Below are 22,438 nucleotides of genomic sequence, written 5' to 3' on the forward strand. Positions count from 1 at the left end.
ATGACTCAAGTAACTCGGGACAACCCAAAAAGGAATACGACTCAAGTAACTTGGGACGGAGGGAGTAAAAATTTTTTGGGAGGGTTGTGAAAAGATGGGAGGATTGGGGAGGCTTGTGAGGTTGGCTGATGATTCGGTAGAATGAATTTTTGGGAGGCTCTCCCTATTGTGAATGATAATGGACATTTTCGTTTGAAAAAGAAAAAAATGTGAAAAGAGATATTGCACGTGATTATTCACTGTACTCTATTCACAAAGTAAATGTGCTGATTTAATACTGCCGTACAAACAAAAAAAGAGGCTACAAAAAGAAAAAAATATAAAAATTATATTTACTGAAATTAATGAATTAGCATTAATATGCATTTAACTTTAAGTTGCTCCACAATTATCCAAAAAACACATCACTTTACATTATCTATTCTTTATGTTTCTTCTCCATCGATCCAGAATGGCTGAAACTCCCTAGAGCTCCATGGTTGTTCAATTTCTTCTCCGCCCGGCACCGGCCTGGATCCGTCGCTGCCTCCGCTAGTCCCACTCAGTGTCGAAAAAACCAGCATCTTTCATCTCTGAGTAATACGCGTTATCCAAGAGCCAGTCTTCCTCCTGCAAACATTACTAGTACATCTTAAAAACCAAAAAACTAATCTTGCAATTCTCTATACTGCATACAGATTAAACGACGTTTACCTGGAAAAAGTCGGCCAGGAATGTTACATAAAGGAAGGGGAGATAAAGGGAGTGGCGGCAGATGACTACAAGATTGTACAACCTGATGGAACAATTTCATTAGCCGAATCAAAATGAACGACTGTACTAGATTGAAGGTCACCTGGTTAAGATACATAAAAAAATCCAAAGCCAAAACCAATTCCTGCCAGTCCACTAGCACACAATCCCAAAACATTTACTACAAACATGGTGACCACATAGTTGTAGAATGATGGCCTAGCTGCATTTGTTAAACATATTTTGAATGTTAGTCCAAGTATATGATAGAAACATGGGCAGAAGATTTCCGATATGAAAGAAACTTAGCACTCACGTGGCAACTTATCCCTCCATTTTGAGTAGTGAACGAATAGTATGTAGCAGTAGACTGCAGTCAGGAGCAGAGTATGAACAAACAGTAGAGTCCATTTTCCCCAGTGTGCAGTATCAGCGCTAGTGAAGAGGGGCACCCCAAATCAGAATATGAAGATGGCCTATAGAGAAGAGTGATCACGTACTTTTTAGTATAAACCAGATGGTCGCAAGGGAACTCAAGAATTCAACATACATGAAATGGATTCTATTCGAAGAAAGATTAAAACAATACACGAACTCTAAGAAGGGATCAAAAAAGATAAGGCTTCATTATTGCTGTCAGTGATTTTCTGTGAGACTTTTATCGGGATATCACGTATCATATCCTTCCACAAGCTTGTTCCTACCCAGAAGTTAATTTTTGATTTTTTTTGTTGTTTTATGTCTTGGTCTGATTCATGTGATGATAAATAAAATCTGTTAGTTGTATCCTAGATTTTATTTGAAGCCCACTTGACCTAGAAGTTTAATAAAGAGAGAGATCCATTACCTGGATAAGCACATCGACGACAACAGAGGAACCTGAAACGAAGAAAGTGTGTGCTAGCGCTTCCAATCCATCAGCATAGTTCTCCTGAAGCAGAAATGCTACTATGCTAATTTCCAGAGTTAGCATTCCACATTCTGTGAGCAATGACAGCAGGTTCCAAGCAGTTGCCTTTTCAGGAGCACATTCCCATCCCTGATTTTTTCACCAAAGAATCACTAAAAATGAATGGGAGAGAAAGGGATGCTTTATGATGCAAACCTTCAATGATAATAGAACAAGGCAACATTATACAAACACACATTTTAGGGAAGTGAAAGTTTTAACATCACTGGGAAACAAATTTCAAAAGAATCAGTGGAGACTGGAGAAAGTGAAACCTACAACGCATATCTATAATTGTAGTTTCAAAACATCAGGCACCGCTATAGTTTTTCACTGAACAACCAAAGCAAAAACTGATTTTGACTACCGTTCAGTTCAGATTGTGGACAGTCACAGTAACGCAAACAAAGGATTCTTCAGCAAAACACACATAATGTGTAATAACATGGAAAATTACAAAAACCGAACAAATTACAGCAGTTGCTCCGGAAAAAACCTCTCCCCTACCGATAAATTATAGTAACTTGTTCCATCATCCAACCAAATCTTAGCACATGTGCTATCGTGCACTGTGCGCAGTACGTTACATTTAAGAATGATCATGTGAACTCAACTAAAACTGCACTGAAATTAACCAAATAACAAGGTACCAAGGCATGCATAAAACACTCCCTACTTAAGAGCCTACAATAGATATATTTAAGAAGATCAAGTAACTAGCAACTCATACTTCAACCTTTCAGTTTCAATTGACAAATGAATATGATCCCTCCCTTACAGACAGATACCGATATTGAAAATGCAGTACAATAAGCAAAACCAATACTTTTAACACACATTTTTTTTATAAAAAATGCAGCAATAAGGTACTAAAATCGCCTAAATCTACACGACAACAAAGCGAAAAGCAGCTCAATCGAATGATTTACAAAACACGCACTCCAAAAAAAATCCAAAATTCAGAGGATCAAACTGCACCTGAAGAGCAGCCCACACCAAATTGAGAAGAGCAGAGAGCCACAGGAGCGCGTAGTACGCGATCATGACGTAAGACTTCCGGTGGCGCAGCTTCTTCACATTGCGCCTCGCTTGGAACCCTAAGTACAGCACCAGCAGAACTGAGGGCACGAGCAGGGCCGCTTCGCGCCAGAAACTGTTGCACCCTTCGCTTTGTGAGGTGTACCATTCGGAAATCCGCGCGGGAGGATCCGTAATGTTCTGCTCTGAAGCAATCGCGAGGGTTATGTTAGGGTTTGACATTCGCCGAATTCGATTCAATTTAGAGGAGCGATGATCAACTGATCAATCATGGGAGAACCGCGATACTTCAACAACTTTGGATTGATAATTTGCAGTAAGCGGAGATCGGAGATCAATCAATGATTTGAGAGCAAAAACGGTGAGAGAGAAATATAATGATGAACTGTGGGTTTACGTATCGATATTTTCACATTTGACCCCTTTGAATTTGGTAATCTCTACTTCCGCCCCTTAACAATTTATCTCGAAAATTCCTAAAATATACCCCGTCCCAAAGAAGGTGACACACTTGGCCGATGACACGAGATTTTAAAAGATGTTATTTTGTGTGTTAAGTGTCGAGAGAAAATATAATTTTATAATTAATATAAAAAGAAACTCTTTTCAAAAGAGAAAATGTGACATTTTTTTGTGGGACAAACTAAAAGAAAGTGTGACATCTATTATGGGATAGAGGGAGTAAGTAGTACTCCGAGTTTTCTACCGATGTCTCGCTCAAAACACGTCACTTTCTTTTTCAATGTCTCGTTCGATGCATCTTGCGAAGTATCTCAGTTTTTTTTTCAATGTAACGTTTGAGGCATTTTGCGAAGTATCTCTGTTTCTTTTTCAATGTAATCAGACTTACTTTTTGATGTCCTGTTTTCTCAATTTTTATACTTTTTATAAACATTAATTAGACTTTTTTCTCATATTTTTTTAACATTAGACTTTCTTTATATTTTCGTGTCTCATTTCAAATATACTATCTAATTTTCATGTCGGTGTTTCAAGCATCACACTTTCATTTTCAATGTCCCAATATCGATTTCTCATTCTAAGCTTTGCTATCCTTTCCAGCTTCTCGCTTATAACATATTACTTTCTTTTCCGATGTTTCCTTTCAAGCGTTTCAAAACATCACATTTCTTTTTTTTCCCAACCTCTCACTAATATTTCAATCATGTGAAATGTAAGCATTAGAGAAATGTCAAGAATTGATAAAATTGAAAATAAATTGCTGCAAAAGTATTTCTGTATTGATTAGAAAAGTACAAATTATTACATGATATTTTTCAAACAAATCAAGCGTGGAAGTTTTAGAAAAGCACCTACTTACCTTAGTCCAACACTTGATATCAGAAACTTAAGCAGCCAAAGAAAGTAACACAACCAAAAACAATCAGAAAAAACCCTAAACTCCATTAACAACTTCACTCATCCATGTCCTCATCATCTATCTCTTCGATCTTCATCCTCTTCACCGCCTTGGCCGCATCCGATCGCACCCCGTTCGGGATCTGGATCAATATATCCGACTTCTCCCCCGTTGCTGCGTTCACGAGCCCTCCGTTCTTCTCCACCCGGTACGTTAGTGTTGTTCCATCTACAGCAGCATCAACAAACACGGTCGAGTTCTCATCTATCTCCTCCTTCACCAGCATCTTCGAGAGCTCCGTCACCACCCTCTTCTCCAGCCACCTCCTTATAGGCCGCGCACCGTATACCTGAGAGCATGAATAATACCAGAGTCAGAAACACAACATAACACATCGCATCAATATATATATATGCAGAAATCAAGCTACGGATCATACCGGATCGTAACTCTCGGCCAATATAACATCAAGAGCCGCTTCAGTGACGGCCATGGCGATGCCCCTCTCTGCCAGTCGCTTCGCAACGTCTTTGAGCTGGAGGCGGCACACCTTCCTCAGTTGGTCGTGCGACAGAGGGTCGAAGACCACTATCTCATCTAGGCGGTTGAGCAGCTCCGGCTTGAACTGTTTCCTCACCTCTTGCATCACCAACTCACGAGCACTTTCCATGGTGCACTTCCCGCTCAATCCTCTCAGAAGATACCCGGCTCCGAGATTCGAAGTCATGATGATCACCGAGTTCGTGAAGTCTACCGTCCGGCCTTGCCCGTCGGTCAGCCTGCCATCGTCCAAAACTTGCAGCAAAGTATTGAACACTGTCGGATGGGCTTTCTCCACTTCATCAAACAGGATAACGCAATAAGGACGTCTCCTCACGGCCTCAGTCAACTGCCCACCCTCCTCATGACCAACATACCCAGGCGGAGCACCAATCAGTCGAGCAACGGAGTGTTGCTCCATGTACTCGGACATATCTATCCTCACCATCAAGCTGTCATCATCAAAGAGCTGTTCAGCCAGAGCCTTAGCTAGCTCAGTTTTACCCACACCGGTTGGACCAAGGAACAGGAAGGAACCAGTCGGCTGCTGAGGCCTTCCAAGACCAGCCCGCGATCTCAACACAGCCTCTGCAACAGCAGTGACCGCCTGATCCTGCCCCACGACACGCTGGTGCAGCCTCTCACCAAGACCGATCAGCCTGTCCTTGTCATTCTGGCCAAGACGCGTCACAGGTATACCCGTCCAGCGACTCACGACCTCTGCGATCTGATCTGGCCCCACAGTCTCAGTAAGCATCCCATTCTCAGTAGCACCACCTTCAAGATTCAGAATGGCGGCTTCAACTTCCTGAATAGCTCCATACCTCAAATCTGCAGCCCTCGCAAGATCATATCTCCTCTCGGCTTCTTGCAAGGCATATGTTAGCTCATCCCTCTTTTGCTTCAGCCTTCTGAGCTCATCAATTCTCTCCTTCTCCTTTTTGTACTTCATCATCAAAGGCTGCAGCTTATCCCTCAGATCATCGAGCTCTTTACGCACCTACGAAATGGTCGAAAATGTCAGATCATTGCTTCACATAATTAGCATGAACACATACTTAATCTGTTAATCATAAATGGACACTCACCTCAACAAGACGAGCCTTGCTAGCTTTATCCTTCTCCTTATCTAGAGCGTGGAGCTCGATTTCCAACTGTATCCTCTTCCTCTCCATATTGTCAATTTCCTCCGGCTGGCTGTCAAGCTGGACTCTCACATTCGCGCAGGCCTCGTCAACAAGATCAATCGCCTTATCCGGTAGATGCCGTCCTACACCACACTCAAAAACGTTAGACAATGAAAACAGCATACGAGACAACCAACGCAAGATCAGAGCCAAGCCTACACACATACCAGTGATGTAACGGGAAGACAATTGAGCCGCCACCACAAGTGCCCTATCCTGTATCTTAACACCGTGATGCCCTTCGTACTTCTCCTTCAAGCCCCTCAAGATGCTAACCGTGTCTACAACGCTGGGCTCCGCCACATACACCTGCTGGAAACGCCTCTCAAAAGCAGCATCCTTCTCGACATACTTCCTGTACTCCTCAAGCGTCGTCGCGCCAATGCACCTCAACTGCCCCCTTGCGAGCATCGGCTTGAAGAGATTGGCAGCATCCATTGACCCCTCTGTACGTCCCGCCCCCAAAACTAGATGAATTTCATCGATGAACAGTATAACCTTCCCCTCAGCTTCTTCCACCTCTTTCAAAACGGATTTCAGTCTCTCCTCAAATTCCCCTCTGTACTTTGCTCCGGCTATCAACGCGCCCATATCCAACGCAATCAGCCTCACGTCGGAAAGATTGCTCGGGACATCTCCAGCAACAATCCTCTGTGCCAATCCCTCCACCACCGCAGTCTTACCAACTCCTGGCTCTCCAATTAGAACCGGATTGTTCTTAGTCCGCCTCGAGAGGATCCTTACCACTCTCCTAATCTCCTCGTCTCTTCCAATAACCGGATCGAGCTTTCCAGCCTGCTCCACGAGATCACGGCCATAGGTCTTCAGCGCCTGAAAATTGGTGTCTCCGGATGCGCTCTCAACCTTCTTCCCCTCCTTACCCCGCAGTTTCTCAACCTCCGATTTCACCTTAGCGGTGGTCACTCCAGCCTCCTTGAAAAGGCCTTGAATTTGGGAATCTTCCAGAAGCCCTAGGATCAGTTGATCGACGGCCAAGTGCGTGTCGCCTCGCGATTTCTGCAGCGACTGAGCGCGGCGGATGACCTTGATCAGAGACGTGCTGGCCGGTATCTCGTCGGGAGGCGGCGACTGCGACGGCAGCTTATTAATCACTTGGTTGATAACCCTCTCCACCGCCTTAACCGAATCTTCGCCGGAACCTGCCCCGGCCACTGCTTGCCGGAAAATACCGTTTGCATCGGAGATTAGTGCTGCGGCGAAGTGAAGAGGAGTGAATTGAGCGTGGCCTGAGCTCATTGCGAGCTCGTGAGCCGCGGCGAGGGTCTCATTAGTCTTGTGTGTGAACTTCTCGGGATTCATTTCCGCTCACGGTTAATTGATATATGCTGCAACGAATTCAAAAAACACAATCACACACACAAAGCAAATAACTGGTAGAATTTCAACTTGTTCAATGAAATTCATGACATAATGCTACATTGCTACTCTTTTTCAACAGTAAAAAAACAGAGCATCAAATGAAGTGACGCCAAAGCAATCGATTAAAACTTCCAACTCCATGAAAACAATTTATATTCAACAATGTAGGAATATACCAACAGAATCGTAATTAGGTATGCGCGAAGAAGATCAATAAACAGAAATGCACGACAATGGAACATGGATCGTACCTGTGATAAACAACACTGGCAACGCGTGATTACGAGTTCGGATTCGATGAATCTAGCGTCGAAAGATTGTTTGGTGAATTCTGTGTGAATTGTGATGACTGATTAATGTTTGCGTTAGAAGTGAAGAGTGAGGTGAGATGAAGGGGCAGTTTTGATGAGGACGAAGACATTTCTGGAATTTGAAAGCCGCCGCTAGAAACTACTAGAATTTAATAATTGCACTTTTTATTTTTGTTTACTTTATTACGTGGCGCTTTCTCGTCATTTGATAAGTACTACTAATATTTTACCGTCAAATAAAAACAATCATAGTAACTTTTTGACATGAAGAAATATTTTAAATTTTAGTTAATAAATGTTATTTCATGATATATTATTTATAAAAAATAATTTATTTGCACATTCCATTTATCTACAAATTTATTTTAAAAACTTTCTCCATCTTTTAGAATAAAGCTCTTGAAATGACACTAATTTTAATAGTACATTATAGGTAAAATAAAAGAGTGATAGAAAGAAAATTAATTAGAATAAAAATTGCATCTACTTGATACTCACAAGTTAGATAGTGGAGTATACAATTTGTTACTTCATCCGAGATTAATTGATTCATATTCATTTTCATGGCATTCCAAATTAATTGATTCATTTCAATTTTTGACTATTATTTACACTCTTTTCTCTCTCCACTCTATATCTTCAAATTTAATTCACTAACTATATTTTTCTTAGTTCTTGTACCTAAAAGAACCGCCTTTGTTAATCGAGGACAAAGGGAGTATATATTAGCTGCCATGAAATATATTTACATATATACTTCATAATGCTGCCATGAAATATATTTACATAGATTGAACAAAATCTAGAGCTGGGACTTCTCAACTAGTTTCAGAAGGAGAAAGCATCATATTATATCTCAGCTAAGAGGTTGGTTTAAAGCAATGTAACAAGCAACTATATATATCAGAGCAAACCAATTCAAATTCAATAAATCTAGCATGGTACATTGCAAATACACAAGAACTACACTACAGTAATTACAATGAAAAATAAAATAGTAGATTGCATGTTCCAAAGTAAAACAATAATAAAGTAAAGAAAGAAAGATAAAGTCCAGTAATGAGCAAGGACACCATGAACAGCTTAAACCTTCTCTAATACTGCCAAAGAACCTCAAATTTGAGGAAACTTAAGTCGATTTCTTTCTAAGTTTCATTTCGAGCTGTATAGCTAGCTCAAATCAGGCAGACATGATCGTTTATATATATTACCAGATACGGAAAACGTGCTAGGATAGCTGCTCCTGGCATATCAGTAGCAAGGCATTTATACCTAATACTATAAGATAGCTCTAACACCAACAAACTAATTAACCAGCTTTAAAAAGATCGAGACTCCAAGTCATCGAGCCATCAGACCTAGGCCTGAATTTGAACAATGCAAGAAAGGGATTTCGTAAACTAAAGCCCTGGGTGGAAAAGAAGAATAAATACTGAATATACATAATAAAATATTTATCTATCTAAATGTCATATATCCATTTTTGCAATATCATGCTGCACTTAATATTATCCCCGTCTAGGCAAAAATGATGGGGAACCCCAAATTCATTCCATTTCATAGACATGTACATGAACTAAACCTTGCATTTCTCAATAATGACATAAATGCCTAATCGAAAAGATTAAATAGCTTCCAGCACATTTCAGGAGACCTCATGTCCATCCAACTGCGATTCGATCACACCATACAACTGGCCTTGGTGAAAGTGCCAGTCGATAAAGTACTGGACACGGTTCAAATCAGCAGAAAAATCAACCATTATAGTGAAAGACATTGTACCCTGTCAGGAAGACTTCTAGGCATGGGCACAGCAGTTACATATTTTTGTGCACAAGGTTTTTGCATAGCTGCTGTAGCATCAGTGGATGTCTCTGCATTATCAGTTTGCCCGCGACCATGGAACCTAGCAAATCGATTGATGACAGAAAACTTCTCTAAATCTTGACATTCCAATCTCAAGTCCAATATTGATGTAGTCCTCTCCGGTCTGCCAAACACAAATAACATATTTACATCGAAGAGAAAGATCAATATGATTGCTAGTTTGCTACACCGTAATCGGACAAAAGCACAGCAAATGAAACGCAGCCACACATTACCAGCCAAACAAGCTAATGTAATGGCAATTCTGAATTTCTTATGTAGAATGATATCATGTACTATGTAGGTAAAGAACAATCTTATACTCCCTCCGTCCCGGCTAAGATAACAGATTTCTTGGCCGGCACGAGATTTTAGGAGTTATTGGTTAAAGTGTTTAATTGGAGAGAGAAAAGGAGGGTGTAGGTATTAAAATAGAGAGAGAAAGAAAGATGAATATTTTAATAGGAGTGAGAAGAAGTGGTTGAGTGTATTAATTGGAGAGATAAAGTTTCCAAAAAAGGAAATGTGTCGTCTTAGTTGGGACAAACTAAAAAGGAAAACGTGTCATCTTAAGCGGGACGGATGGAGTATATGTCAAGAAGAAGATTCAATAACATTATTCACAAAAAGAAAATTCATCATTCCATCCAATATATGCAACACTAACTAGATTAAATCACATAAACACATGATTTACCTCAAGAAATCATTTTCTAGCTTCCCAGCTTTTCCCAAAAATTCTTCAATGACTTTTGCAAAATGTGGATCGCTGTTGAGTTTGCCCTTAGCAACATGCCTAAAAAAACAAGTGTAAAATATATATTCATACTTTGCAAAAACTAATTGATAAAAAAAATTTACTGATTTGGCATGATTGAATAAATCCAGATAGGGAGGAAGAACTTACGAGGCAATATCATGAGGGGGCGAACCCAAATTACTAGAGGTAGATAACGCACTGCATGCATCTCCAAGTGTTACCCTAGATACAGCATAGGCCACACTTTCATAATCGGAAATAGCATCAGCGGATAAAACTGTTGCCGGCGGAGGAGGAAATAATTGCTGCATAAGCTGTGCTGTCAAAATAAGCCTTCTCTTTGACCTAAGCAATGGAGGTCCATCTTCAATCAGGTCAATATCATCTTCAACCTGTCATCAGCAATCAGCATCAAAGGTAAAGAGCCTGGTTGACACGGTTTGTATAACTATTTTAATGAGGGCATAATTAGCAACCACATAATACCTTTTCAGCAAGACTATTTGTTGCTTCAGTCCAGTTTGCTTCCACAACACTGCATGTAGTAAATTTACATAAATACTAATGAATAAGATTTTTTGCAGTAAAACCACAGACAATACCAAATCCATAAAGCATATACTTCCGCATCATACATTCTTGTAAACGAGATTCAAAATTGAGAAAACCAGAAGAAAACATACTGATTGATGATGATTACCTGAGAATTGATGGACTTAGTGAACAATGTGTTATCTCGTTATACCATGACAGAAGTTCAGAAGTAGCACTCTTGCGCTTCTTGGGTCTCAAAATTACCTGCTGCTGACCAGTAGCATTCATCTGCATTGATGGAGGGGAAGATACGTGCTCATTTATTTTGACAGTGGGAGCCGAACTCTTAAGAGAGTCACTGACATATGCCTCAACAGGAGTAGCCGTCATTTTTTCTTCTAGATAAGGCGTATCCATAGCACTAGAAGACGTTCCAGGAGCAAATGGAAGTTCTTCTGGTCTCGAGGACATGGCATGGCGTATATTTTGCATAGGCAATGGCCCATTTTTAAAGGATCCATACTGGTTGAACCACGATGGTGCCATCTGGGGGCTAACCATATGATGCTCAGCTCTAACAGCAGATGGATCAGCAGGAGGTTTGCTCCGAGAATCATGCAGAGCAGTCACCACCTCAACATCCTCTGGGGCAGCATTTCCATGAGGCAAAGTGTTTCTCTGTAGCATATCAGATGGTGTAGAGAAGGTCACCATCCTAGAATCTTCAGGAGGAATTCCACTACTTGAATCCAATGAGTTCCTAAAATCATCTTGATTTTGCTTCTCTGTTACCAAATGTGATTGATGAATATCATGAATACTTTCTGGTCCTTTTAGTCTCTTTGAAAACCTAAGGCTAGGATCACTCTCTGCATGCTTCAGGACCCTCATTTGGTTTAGTAAGGCAAAATTTTCATTAGAAAAGGTATTAGGTTTCAGAGATCGACCAAAGTCTTCAATGTCCTTTTGTGTTGAAGCAGAATTAGCAGGTGAATCATCCAAGTGGTTCTTTTCAGAAGATGCAATTCCCAAAGGCACTTCTGTTTTTGAGGCTGAGAGAAACTGTCCAGATCTTTCCTTCAACCTTTGCTCTTTCTCATCAGCACCAATTGAAGCATGAACATGAATTGCAGTCGACTTGGGAAAAATATGCCTCCCTTTACCAACATCAAGATCACCTCGAGAACTAGATTCCAAAATATTGGGCTGGGGTAGCTCATGAATATTTGTCAGGCCCTTTGGGTACTGAGTCACCGAAGGATGTTGAGGTGTAGGAACATTAGACCGCATGGTTTGCAAGACCTGGCCTGAAGACCCTTGTCGAGAAATGCCTGACATCCCAAAATGCTGAGAATTGCACATTTGATCCCTAGATGACGCAGTTCCAGCTGGACCTATCTCCTGTACATCATAAGGGCTGCTTTGTTGACCAGTGCCACCAGATGAAGGGAGACTATTTCTCTGAAGATTGCCAGATGTATCAGGTAGAACAGTATCTGTAGAACCTCTTTCCATAGAGAGTGAAGTACTGTAGCTGAAGGAGGTGTCAATGTGTTGATTCACAGCTGGTCTTGTGCTTGGCCTTGTTGCTTGTTTACTCTGAAGCTGACTTCGCATATATGGAGTATCAGAAGTTAATGCTGAATGATAATTCCCTGATCCCTTACCAACAGAGTTACCAATACCAGGATGCCTTCGACCTGCAGATGTATTGTTTTCATATTCCATCTGAGATTTTTCATTTGGGAACTGTCTAGATTGCAACGAAGATACCATATGCATGCTTTTCTCTCCCATTCCTATACCAGCAAGACTGTTACGTGTTGCATTTTCCATGCTTTGAGCATTCTGGGAGGGTGAAGGGTCAGGAATCAGCAACAGTTGAGATGGAGGACCAAGTTGCAATCCAAAACCTTTAGAGAAAGAAGATTGGCTACGCTGAAGGTGGCCAGCAGATCCATCAGAGTTTTCAGCTTCAGGTGGTTGAGATGATACATCCACCTTGTGAAGAAGCTCCAGCATGTTTTGGCTGGATTGGATAGAAAAAAAAAAATCAGAATGTAGTGACAACTGATAAACTCTTTAAAGTAAGTGAAAACTTGAAGTACCGGGGTGATGAAGCCTTGTTCGTGCTTGAATCAAAGGACTGGCTAAAAAGATTAGATGTCCCGGCCGCATAACCAGTAAAGCTACCACCAGAAGACTCTTTATCAAGGCGTTTATTGTCTTTTGGAAGTTCACCCTGTAAGTAAAACAATACTTATAGTTTTGTCTAGTAATATTGTAATAATTATGTCTTGTATCTAATATAACTCAATTGAGAAATGACCTTTTCTGCAGAATTTCTTGGAACCTGACCAAACAGTTTCAACTGGCCAAAATGGGCATGGGCACTGTGCACAGGTGTGGCCTGTGCTTGGCTATGCTGCTTCAGGCCGTGGGTTGACCCCGCATCATCATCCAGATTTCCCATGGGATGATACTGAAATTTGCGAGGAGCAGAACCTTTTTTAGCAAGTGGATTGCTTGACTTTTGCTTCCCAGAGGATAGAGACCTTGAATCAATTGCATCAGTCGGACCAGTTTCCCTGAAGCTACCTGAAGCATGATTAGATAAGTTTGAGCGATGGCTGTCATTAGAATTCTCTTTCATGGCACAGTTCTCCCTATCGTAATTTCTCATTTCATCATGATCCGAGCTCTTCCATGATCCTTGATTTTGATCTTTAACCTGGTCCATCATTCTCCCTAAGCTTTCACCACCTGGGGATTTTGTTGAAGGAGAGGCATGCTTCCACTGATTGAGCAAATAGTTATTCTGAGCAAAGGGATTAGCTCCATCACCAGCTACCATATTAAATGAGTTCGCAGCTGAAGTGGCAGCATTGTGAAAACCCAAATCCCCTTTGGATTTATTAACTTGGTGATTTCCAGACATAGATCTTACAGAACCAAATTCAACAGCACTAGTTAGGGGACTGGGTTTCCATAAAGAACCTCCATCTGCCATTTGTCCCTGCATTGATTTCACTTGATTGTTCTGGTTTTGAGGCACTTTCTCAGCATCATGAGCATTCAGTGATCTATCTCCAGCAGGTGCTACAACTGCCAAGGCATTCCCACCATTTGGTTGTCGTTTAGTTCCACCCTGACCAGGAGGCCAATCTGCAAAAAAATTCTTTCCATTTCTCTCAGCGCCCACAGCATTTCCCAAGGCATTTCCATGTATATCACTCTCACCTCCAAATTGATTTTGGACTTGGCTGTGATTTAGCCACTTGCTAGTTCCTGCCACAGCTTGCCCAAACCTTTGAGAAACATCAGTCGCCGCCGCCTCACTAGGCTGCTCCTGGGAAGTATGCCCATGTTGATTCAACCCCATCAATCTGAGAGATTCAGAAGAGCGAATGGATTCAGTGCCCGTTGCTGAAGAAATATGAACACGGTCATTGGGCAACGACGATTGTTTGACATTTCCATTGTGAATTAGGGGGGACTGATTTGCTGAAGAGCCATCATTATTGTGATAGTTCAGACCACTCCATTCCTCCTGAGGCCCTACATCGGCAGTAGAAGTTTCAGCCACTGCAGACTGCATAAGAGCACTCCAGCTACCACTCTGAAGGGATGGAGCCCCATTTGATATTCCACTACTACTATCAAATAAATTACCAGCTTCTGCACTTATACTCGGTAGCTTACCAAATGCAGACCATATATTATCATCTGATCCATACAAGATCTTTTCTTCAGCAGGATCTAAGGTGACTTCATTCTGAGGTGAAGTTACATGCATTGGATATCTTTCTTGCGAGGTTTCTGACAGAGTAGACAGCTCCTGCCTCCTTGCATGGTCCTGATGTGATGCATTATTCTGCAATGAATTCACCTGCTGCTGGAACCCTATATTCATTATGCCAGTATTCAGTGACTGACTAGAACCATGTTCATTAGTTTCATTTTGATAGTTTTGTCGAGATATGGAAGTCCCCTCTGGTCTGGTAAGTCTGTCAGGCAAAAAATTATGTTGATTACTGAGCAGAGAATTGCCAGATATTGGCATTTGAGGTGTTGATGATCTCTCTGTCACCATAGGAGAGTATTGGTTCATAGCCAAACCCCTTGGGTTGGATACTGGAACTCCATAAAGGGATTGATCATCCTGTTGATGCACCATGTCCATTAATCGGTGTGTCTGTCCAAGATTTGGTAGAAAGGTAGTGCCACCAGGGGATTCTTGCATGGCAGCAGAACCACGGCCAAGCCAGTTTGTACCAGGCTCAGCCGTCCAAGGATTGCGTAATGCATCAGAATTTGGACTACTATTAAACAGAGAGGACTGGCTTCCAGATGCCTGTTTGGTAACCTGAGGAGCCTGATTAATAGGAGTTTGAGGCCTTGAGTCCAGCTGTTGAAGTTGCTGCTGTCTTTGAAGCTCTTCCATTTTCCTGATCACGAGTTGCTGCTGCAGTTGTTGCCTGTCATTGAAGCCAGATTGCTGGCGCTGTAATGCCTGCAGCATGCTTGCTTGCTGATGATGGTTCATCTGCTGCTGACCACCAAAGAGATCAAAACTAACAGGAGAGACAGATGTTCCCGATCTATCTGAAGCTTTTGGTAGTTGCTCATGGCCGCTAATTCTATGCAATTCATGCACAGGCAAGTCTCTCGAGGGTAATAAATGACGTTGATCAGAATACGCATCCAATTCCCGGAAGTTACCTTCATTCTGCCTACCTTGAGGATATTGATTGCCATACATATAGCCGTTGGAATATTGTTGCTCATTTAGGGGTTGGCTTCTAGAGAAATCAGGCCTCAGATTTGGTTGAGGAAAATTCAATCCATTAGCTGAATGAGCAGGATAGCCAGACAGCCCTCTATCTATTTCTGCTCAAAATATCAAAGGAAAAATTAGACATAAATCAGAAGCAATGGAATAGCCATGTATCTAAATGTAACAAAAACGCCCAAAAAAAAACAAATTAGACCTAGAGAACATATTCAATTCCACATTGAAAGTTGAAACAGAGAGGTAATACCTGGGTTTTGCCCAGAGTAATTTTTAGTGCTTGAGTTCAGCACATCAACAGGTCTTGGGCTGCCAACCCAAAAATTGCTGTTGGACACTGGCCAGTTTCCATCCAAACCATGTGATTGGTGCTGCCCCTGCGGTGAATTGTCTTGTGCAAAAAAATTGTGAACCCTATCTCCGAATTCGTTGCCAGGCATAGATGTTAACCTAAATTTTGATATAGGTAAGTTGAAATTTGTGAATAAAGATTAACTAGTTTGACTTGGAATCCTTTTTCTCAAAAACCCACAATGCATTACAACCTTTGGAAACAAGAACAAGTATGTCAGCATACAATACCCCTGAAAGCTAACATCAGCCCTGTGCCACCTTCTCAAACACTGACAGCCTCCAGAATAAGAACACTGCAGAGCAAGCACTAATTAGGTATGCACCATTGTAGAATGCCACAAGTTGTTTTTTATACACCACATTAATGCAATGCAGAGGTGGTGAGCGATAGAAGAAGTTTAACCACATTAAAGCAAAAAGATAGACAGATCACTGATAATGCTTCAACGGTTCAACCATCTAATCACCAATGCATAAAGAAAGAGTATGACAAGTGCACAAAACCCATGTCGGTTTTGGAAACTTACAGGCTTTACGGATTATATGGGTAATAAATCTGGTATTAAGGTCCATAAACACATAATGTCACATTTTAATTTAAGTGTCTAGATGTAGAAACATATTTACCTAAGATGTAGTGATGTACGCAGGGTGGTTATGGGTGTTCATGTGGTTCTTTATAATACAAGGGTTGGGAGGAAGTCCATGGGTGTATACTTATAGATCTCTATATTCTGCAGAAAAAGAAAGCTCTTTAGCAGGGTAGGTAATCATGCTCCATACTAACCTTAGAGCAGAGCTTAAAGAAGGCTATAGGTGTGAGGCCGGCTTATTGATGTGAGGTAGATACAGAAAAGAGGAAGTTAAAGTTAAAGTAAAGTTAAAGTAATAGAATAAAGACAAATGGCAAGTGCAGTCTAGCAAAGTTCAGTTCCATATTCGGCAATCTTTCTAATTAAACAGTTGCGAAGCCATAATTTGATCCATCTGATAACTTGCAGTGTTATTCAACATCTGATATCATTCCTTTCTAAAACATAGCAGGCTTTAGTTGTCTGCAAGTCAAACTACATCTATAACTGTGGGGCGGGGGAGACATGCGAACCCCAAGTCTCAAACAGATTATTAAATATTACAGTTCTTAATCAGAATCATAATTTAAGAGAAATTTGAAATGGAAGATTGTCCAGACGCTCCTATTCCTATGATTTCTACTCTTCTTTTTATTTGGTTTGGTGAATAGTTATATGTTCTACGCTGTGAAATTCGAGTTTCCTCCTCAGTACACAACATGTCCATTTCATAATCCTAAAATCAAAAGCATGTCACGCATTTAGTAGAACGGATATAGTGTACTTCCAGTCAAGCATTACATGATCATCAATAAAATTTGTGTTTTGGTCGACACTTGACTGCGGGGCAAAAAAAATAATGTAACTACAGTCGAGATGATAGATTTTTATCAAACTAAAATCAGTACAGTAAATGTGGTACAACATGTTATATATTAATTGACCACATCACAACACCAATCATCCACTAGAAGTGATTACATTCTACATGCAAACTAGGCCTAAGAGCATCTCTCCTTATAGGAATTGAGACGACTTTTATATTTCATCATTTCCTCAACCATATAAGCGTGTTGTGAAAATCGCGCTTGGGGCGTGGGGCGGTCAGGGCACGGCTGTAGTCGCCCCAGCCACCCTGGGCCGAACGATATTCATGGGGCGGGCTGGGGCGAGACTGGGGCGAGCTGGGGCGGCTGAAGCGCACGCGGGGCGACGGTGGGGCGTCGGCTGTTTCATGCTCAGAATTCCGGCGTATTTAATAAAGAGGGAAGAAGGGACGAGGAAGATGAAGGGATCACTCATATTTTAACGTTACAATTTAAGCACAGCTTTTTAGGTGTCTTAAGTAATCAATTAGTGGCAGTGCTGCAGCTTTTTAGGTCTACTAAATAAATAAAATAAGTCATCTCTTTGTTTCTCTCTTGAAGAAAGCATTTAGTACACTCTTCCTTATAGGTGCCTACTCGCCTACTGGTAATATTATACATTTTTTATTGTCTACTGATAATATTATATATTTATTTATAGTATTATGCTTCTAGGAAATTTCGACAGGTATTTCTCTCTTACTTAAGGCCTAAAGGTCTCTCTTACTTAAGGCCTAAAGGCACATACTGTTACACTAATACACTTATACAACTAAGAAATTTATACAAAATTCAGTTGCATGCACTACATATTAGTATAAGAAACGGCAAACACCTATATAACTATATAAAATATATATTAAAAATAATGCAGTGGTACTAATTCTATTTTTTAAGTATCGGTCGCCCCGATTCGTGGGTCTCTCGCCCCCCGTCGCTCCATCGCCCCGCGCCCCAGATTTTATAGAATCTCCCCAGAGCGCCCCACGCCCCTAACAACACTGCATATAAGACAGCAGCGCTAGATTTTCAAGGACAGGCCAATACTGTGAACGTGTTTCTTACTTCACCAGTTGAGGTCATAACTCTCATGTCTAAACCTATAGCTATCATATTGACCATGAGGGGGAGATTATCTGTTCAAACCACTTTCAGTTATAGGTATACCATTGCACATATAAGCAACTTTTGCAGCACAAAATCTAGAAGAAAAAAAATTATGAAGATAACCCCCTCCCCCCAACAGACACACACAGTGCTCATGTCAAACACATAATCCTTACACCAACATAACCCCAACTCCAGGGGTGTGGTTTCTAGCCCATTCCGTCAAACAATTACAACAGAAACCATTGCATCTGAATAGAACATCCTGATACTAACTCAATCTTCCAGAATCGCTTCAAAAGCTGCCAATCGGCCTGCCCGCCTTCAATCCCTAAACCCTACCCCAAATCGAACCATCTGGAGCAGGACTTTAAAGTGCACCTATCCCGAAACACCGCTGCACCCTCGCCCACCCCACCCCACCCCATCCGGACGCAGATTCATGCGCAAAACAGAATCAGATATAAATAAATGGAAATGCGACGGGATTAAAAAACTACCAAACGAAAATGACTCACATTAAAATTGAGATGTGTGTAACGAGAGAAAAATGGAGGTGGAAATCGATCTTCAAATACAGATGAGTTTAGTTCTAGGGTTTTGAATCGACGAGCTGGAATATGAGGAGCTCGAGAGAGAGAGAAGAGTATTTTTGCAGTGAGAGAGAGATAAAGTATATGAATTTTTCAACGAACTGTGAGAGAGAAGGTTAGGTTCGGAGAGGGTCACAGGCTCGGAAGATCCGAAGCTGGGTACTGTTCTCGGTTTGGATGGGTCCACAACAAATATCCAATGAAAAATCGCCAGTTGGCGTGACGAAATAGGTGAGACGTAATTAAATGTTTATTACACTTTTATTTAACTACTCCATTTTCGACATGTTTTTAGAAACTGTACTTGTGTAAATTAAACTTAATTAAGTAACATTAATTTGATTAAATAAAATTGTGTATCGTTCACAGTATTTTCAATTATCCTTTTATATAAAAATATTGATTAAAAATCTAATAAAATGATGATGTGGGGTTGAAGTTTTTATACTATCGATCCGATCATTTTCGCTTATCGCAACTAAGATGATTATTTTAAATTAAAATATTAGTATCTATACTTTGTTTCTATTTTGTTTTATTATCTCAATTTTATTTAACATACAGAACATAATACAGTATTATATAAAATCTTGTGTCGTACAATAAAAAAATAGTATTAATTGGGACGGAAAACCTAAAACACGAGACGTAGTAGTATATAATTTCGTCAGAACACATCATGGAGGATAATTGTGCCTCATTTTCACGTTCTTAATCAAGGAGCTACAAATAATCTAAAACTAAGTCGATCATCTAAGCCAAATGCAAGGGCATCATCTTCTCTTTAGCTTGAATAAAATAAAATCGACCAGTAAACATAAATTAATCTCAACTTATAGTATCAGTACTGGTTTAATAAGTATCATATCATATTAAGTTTGAAAGATCAAAATCCACTTTTGAGCGTCATATATGTTCATCATCTTCGTGGAGCTATGGAGACCGAAATTAACATATGAGTATATATATACATGTATATATATATATATATGTGCATCATTTTACGTACAAAGATCAAACTAACTTATGAACATCGACTCATTTGAAGCTTAAAAGACAATAACTTACTTTTGAGCACCACCATATGTGGATCTTAATAATTGGATCATGAGCACTCTATTGTATGGATCTTGAAACAACACAGAGTTTTGAGCATATCATCTATTTAAAGTTAAGTTATGAGCATGAAGTTTGAAACTAGCATATACCAACACCGACCTTTGAACATTATCTCGTAGTATAATACTATATAATTATAAATAGCATATACCAGAACTTAACGCACTACCTCCTATCTGAGAGCATCATTTCACTTGAATCTTTAAATACGAAAATTCAGTAAGCATCATCTTATATACAACTTATAAATTCATAATTAAAATGAGTTATGAGAATAATTTTGCATGGAATAAAAAATCAAAAAATTAATTTCCAATATCACATAATCCGAGGGGTAGTTACATGATGAATACGAAATGTTTTATCAATGTTTCAATTTAGTACAAAACGTTTTAAGTTTATTTCATACGAAGAATTTACTTAATGTTCTAAATTGATACATTCCTTTAAATCTCATCTAACAATAATACTTTTTTTTCATATGCTTTGTATTTTTCGTCTGTTTTTTTATTTGCTTCCTACTTGTTCTTTTTTCAATCAAATACAATAAGGAGATAGTATACGCTAATTTTATTGCTTAGCTTGGTTGCATTTAGTTACACTGGTAAATTTATTCCTCATTTATCCATAAGATGGCCGCCAATCAGATTTTCAGATTAACAACATGTAGTTTATAGTTGGAATCAAGAATAATTTGAAAATATCAAGGACTATTATAAAGAAAATTTGTATAAATCATTATTATATATAAATAATAGCATGTTTTTAACATTTTAGGATACAATTGAGGAGTGAATAAGATGAAAAAGGAGAAGTAACCGTGTTAGATTAGTTTTGAGTGTAACAATTTGAAACACTAACTAAACTTTTTGTATGAAACTAGTATCACTCCCGTGCTATGCACGGCTCATTCTATCTATATAAAATTATGAAATATTTAATTGAAATAAGAAAAATATTACTCCCTCCGTCCCCCATTAATCGGCACCGGTTGACTTGACACGAGTTTTAAGAAATGCAGTGGAAAATAGGTAAAAATAGTTAGTCGAATGTGTGTCTTATTTTTATATATTAATTTAATAATAAAGTGTGAGTTGGAATGGGTTAGCGGAATGTGGAGTCCATTACCAAAAATAACAAAAAGTAAGCATATCAAAGTATTTATATGCTAAAATATTATGCACGTAATCCTCGTAAAACCTCGCACTCACTCCACTTAATTTAGTAGCCTTTAATTATATATTTTTAATTTACCTAATCTTGTAAATTTCTCCAAATTTAAATGACATAGTAAAACCTCTCGTAAAATATTTTGTATTCATGGTGTGATTACCATTTATCAGCAACAAATTCTAATCATAAAAAATACAATACTAACTTAGTCATAAAAAACAGTTCATCTTGACTTATCAGATATTGTATATACCTAGGGGTGGGTCGATACGAGATATCGTATCGAAAACGTTGTATCGTATATCGTATCGAAAATATCGATATGAAAGAATTTCATATCGTTATCGTATCAAAAGTTTCGATATATCGAATTTCGATATGGATAATATCAATATCGTTATCGTGTCGATATTTCGATATATCGATATATCGAATTTCAATACGATATATCGAAATATCGATATCGTATCGAATACCTGTATATAGAAAATTATAATTTCAAATATGTTTCGATATATACAATATATTCGAATATTCGATATAAAATGATATATCGAAAATATCGATATATATCGTATATTCGATATAAAACGATATATCGCGATATAAGGAAATTCATATCGTTATCGTATCGTATCGAAAACTTACGATACGGTATAGTTTCGTATCGAAAATTACGATATATTGAAAATCCGATAAATTTTAGATATTTTTCAATACGATACGAGCGATATATCATTTTTTCGATATTTTTCCCCAGCCCTATATCTACCACTAATTTATCAATCAAACAGAATAAAATTCTAATTAATTCTTATTATTAGTTGACTTTGTTTAATTATAAAAAATAATTATCATTTAAATCATAATTTCTTAATTAATTTTTGGTTCATCTCATAAGTTATAAAAGTAGGTAACTTTTATAAATTTCTCAATCCCATTACATGTTTCACCAATTTGTTGTGATAAAATTATATATGTAATTTATTATTTCACTATAATATTATACACGTATTTGTCAGTATAATGGATTTGCATATTAATAATTTTACATACTATTTTTTAAAATCTTTATAAATAGATATTAAAAAATACAACTGTGGAACATACATATGAGATTGATATGTGCTCCAAATTCCAAAACAGCGATTGATCAATTAATCAACATTACACAAACTCACCAGAAAAACAAAATCCACGCATTG

The 22,438-nt window shown here is 39.2% G+C and overlaps 2 protein-coding genes and 1 pseudogene across 3 annotated transcripts; all 3 read right to left on the bottom strand.

Moving 5' to 3' along the window:
• Window positions 1-331: 331 nt before the first annotated feature.
• Window positions 332-3,142, bottom strand: LOC121782833 (annotated as a pseudogene).
• A 796-nt stretch (window positions 3,143-3,938) lies between these two features.
• On the bottom strand, window positions 3,939-7,609 carry LOC121782492 (chaperone protein ClpB1-like). Its single transcript, XM_042180358.1, has 5 exons — window positions 7,438-7,609; window positions 5,974-7,152; window positions 5,708-5,889; window positions 4,519-5,619; window positions 3,939-4,428 (listed from the first exon to the last, which is right to left on the bottom strand). Exons 2-5 carry the CDS (start codon window positions 7,124-7,126, stop codon window positions 4,135-4,137), a joined length of 2,730 nt encoding a protein of 909 aa, XP_042036292.1. The 5' UTR covers window positions 7,127-7,152; window positions 7,438-7,609; the 3' UTR covers window positions 3,939-4,134.
• Window positions 7,610-8,910: 1,301 nt separating this feature from the next.
• Window positions 8,911-19,003, bottom strand: LOC121783083. Of its 2 annotated transcripts, none has more exons than XM_042181136.1 (10): window positions 18,867-19,003; window positions 15,995-16,096; window positions 15,700-15,899; window positions 12,987-15,547; window positions 12,766-12,899; window positions 10,824-12,686; window positions 10,610-10,658; window positions 10,271-10,515; window positions 10,061-10,159; window positions 8,911-9,487 (listed from the first exon to the last, which is right to left on the bottom strand). In XM_042181136.1, the coding sequence occupies exons 3-10, from the start codon at window positions 15,887-15,889 to the stop codon at window positions 9,259-9,261; spliced, it is 5,370 nt and encodes a 1,789-aa protein (XP_042037070.1). In that variant the 5' UTR covers window positions 15,890-15,899; window positions 15,995-16,096; window positions 18,867-19,003; the 3' UTR covers window positions 8,911-9,258. The 2 variants fall into 2 exon arrangements, with proteins under 2 accessions (XP_042037070.1, XP_042037071.1); XM_042181137.1 differs by having other exon boundaries at window positions 16,032-16,096; window positions 18,867-18,997.
• Between the last annotated feature and the right edge of the window lie 3,435 nt (window positions 19,004-22,438).

This window comes from Salvia splendens, chromosome 20 (assembly GCF_004379255.2).
Source record: "Salvia splendens isolate huo1 chromosome 20, SspV2, whole genome shotgun sequence".
In the NCBI taxonomy this organism is placed as follows: Eukaryota; Viridiplantae; Streptophyta; class Magnoliopsida; order Lamiales; family Lamiaceae; genus Salvia; species Salvia splendens.

Coding starts and splice junctions, on each gene's coding strand:
- LOC121782492 (XM_042180358.1), bottom strand. CDS start 7,126: ATGAATCCCGAGAAGTTCACACACAAGACTAATGAGACCCTCGCCGCG. Junction 5,890..5,973: donor GTCTTCCCGTTACATCACTG/GTATGTGTGTAG, acceptor AGTGTGGTGTAG/GACGGCATCTACCGGATAAG. Junction 5,620..5,707: donor GCAAGGCTCGTCTTGTTGAG/GTGAGTGTCCAT, acceptor ACCATTTCGTAG/GTGCGTAAAGAGCTCGATGA.
- LOC121783083 (XM_042181136.1), bottom strand. CDS start 15,889: ATGCCTGGCAACGAATTCGGAGATAGGGTTCACAATTTTTTTGCACAA. Junction 12,687..12,765: donor AACAAGGCTTCATCACCCCG/GTACTTCAAGTT, acceptor TATCCAATCCAG/CCAAAACATGCTGGAGCTTC. Junction 10,659..10,823: donor CTAAGTCCATCAATTCTCAG/GTAATCATCATC, acceptor TACTACATGCAG/TGTTGTGGAAGCAAACTGGA.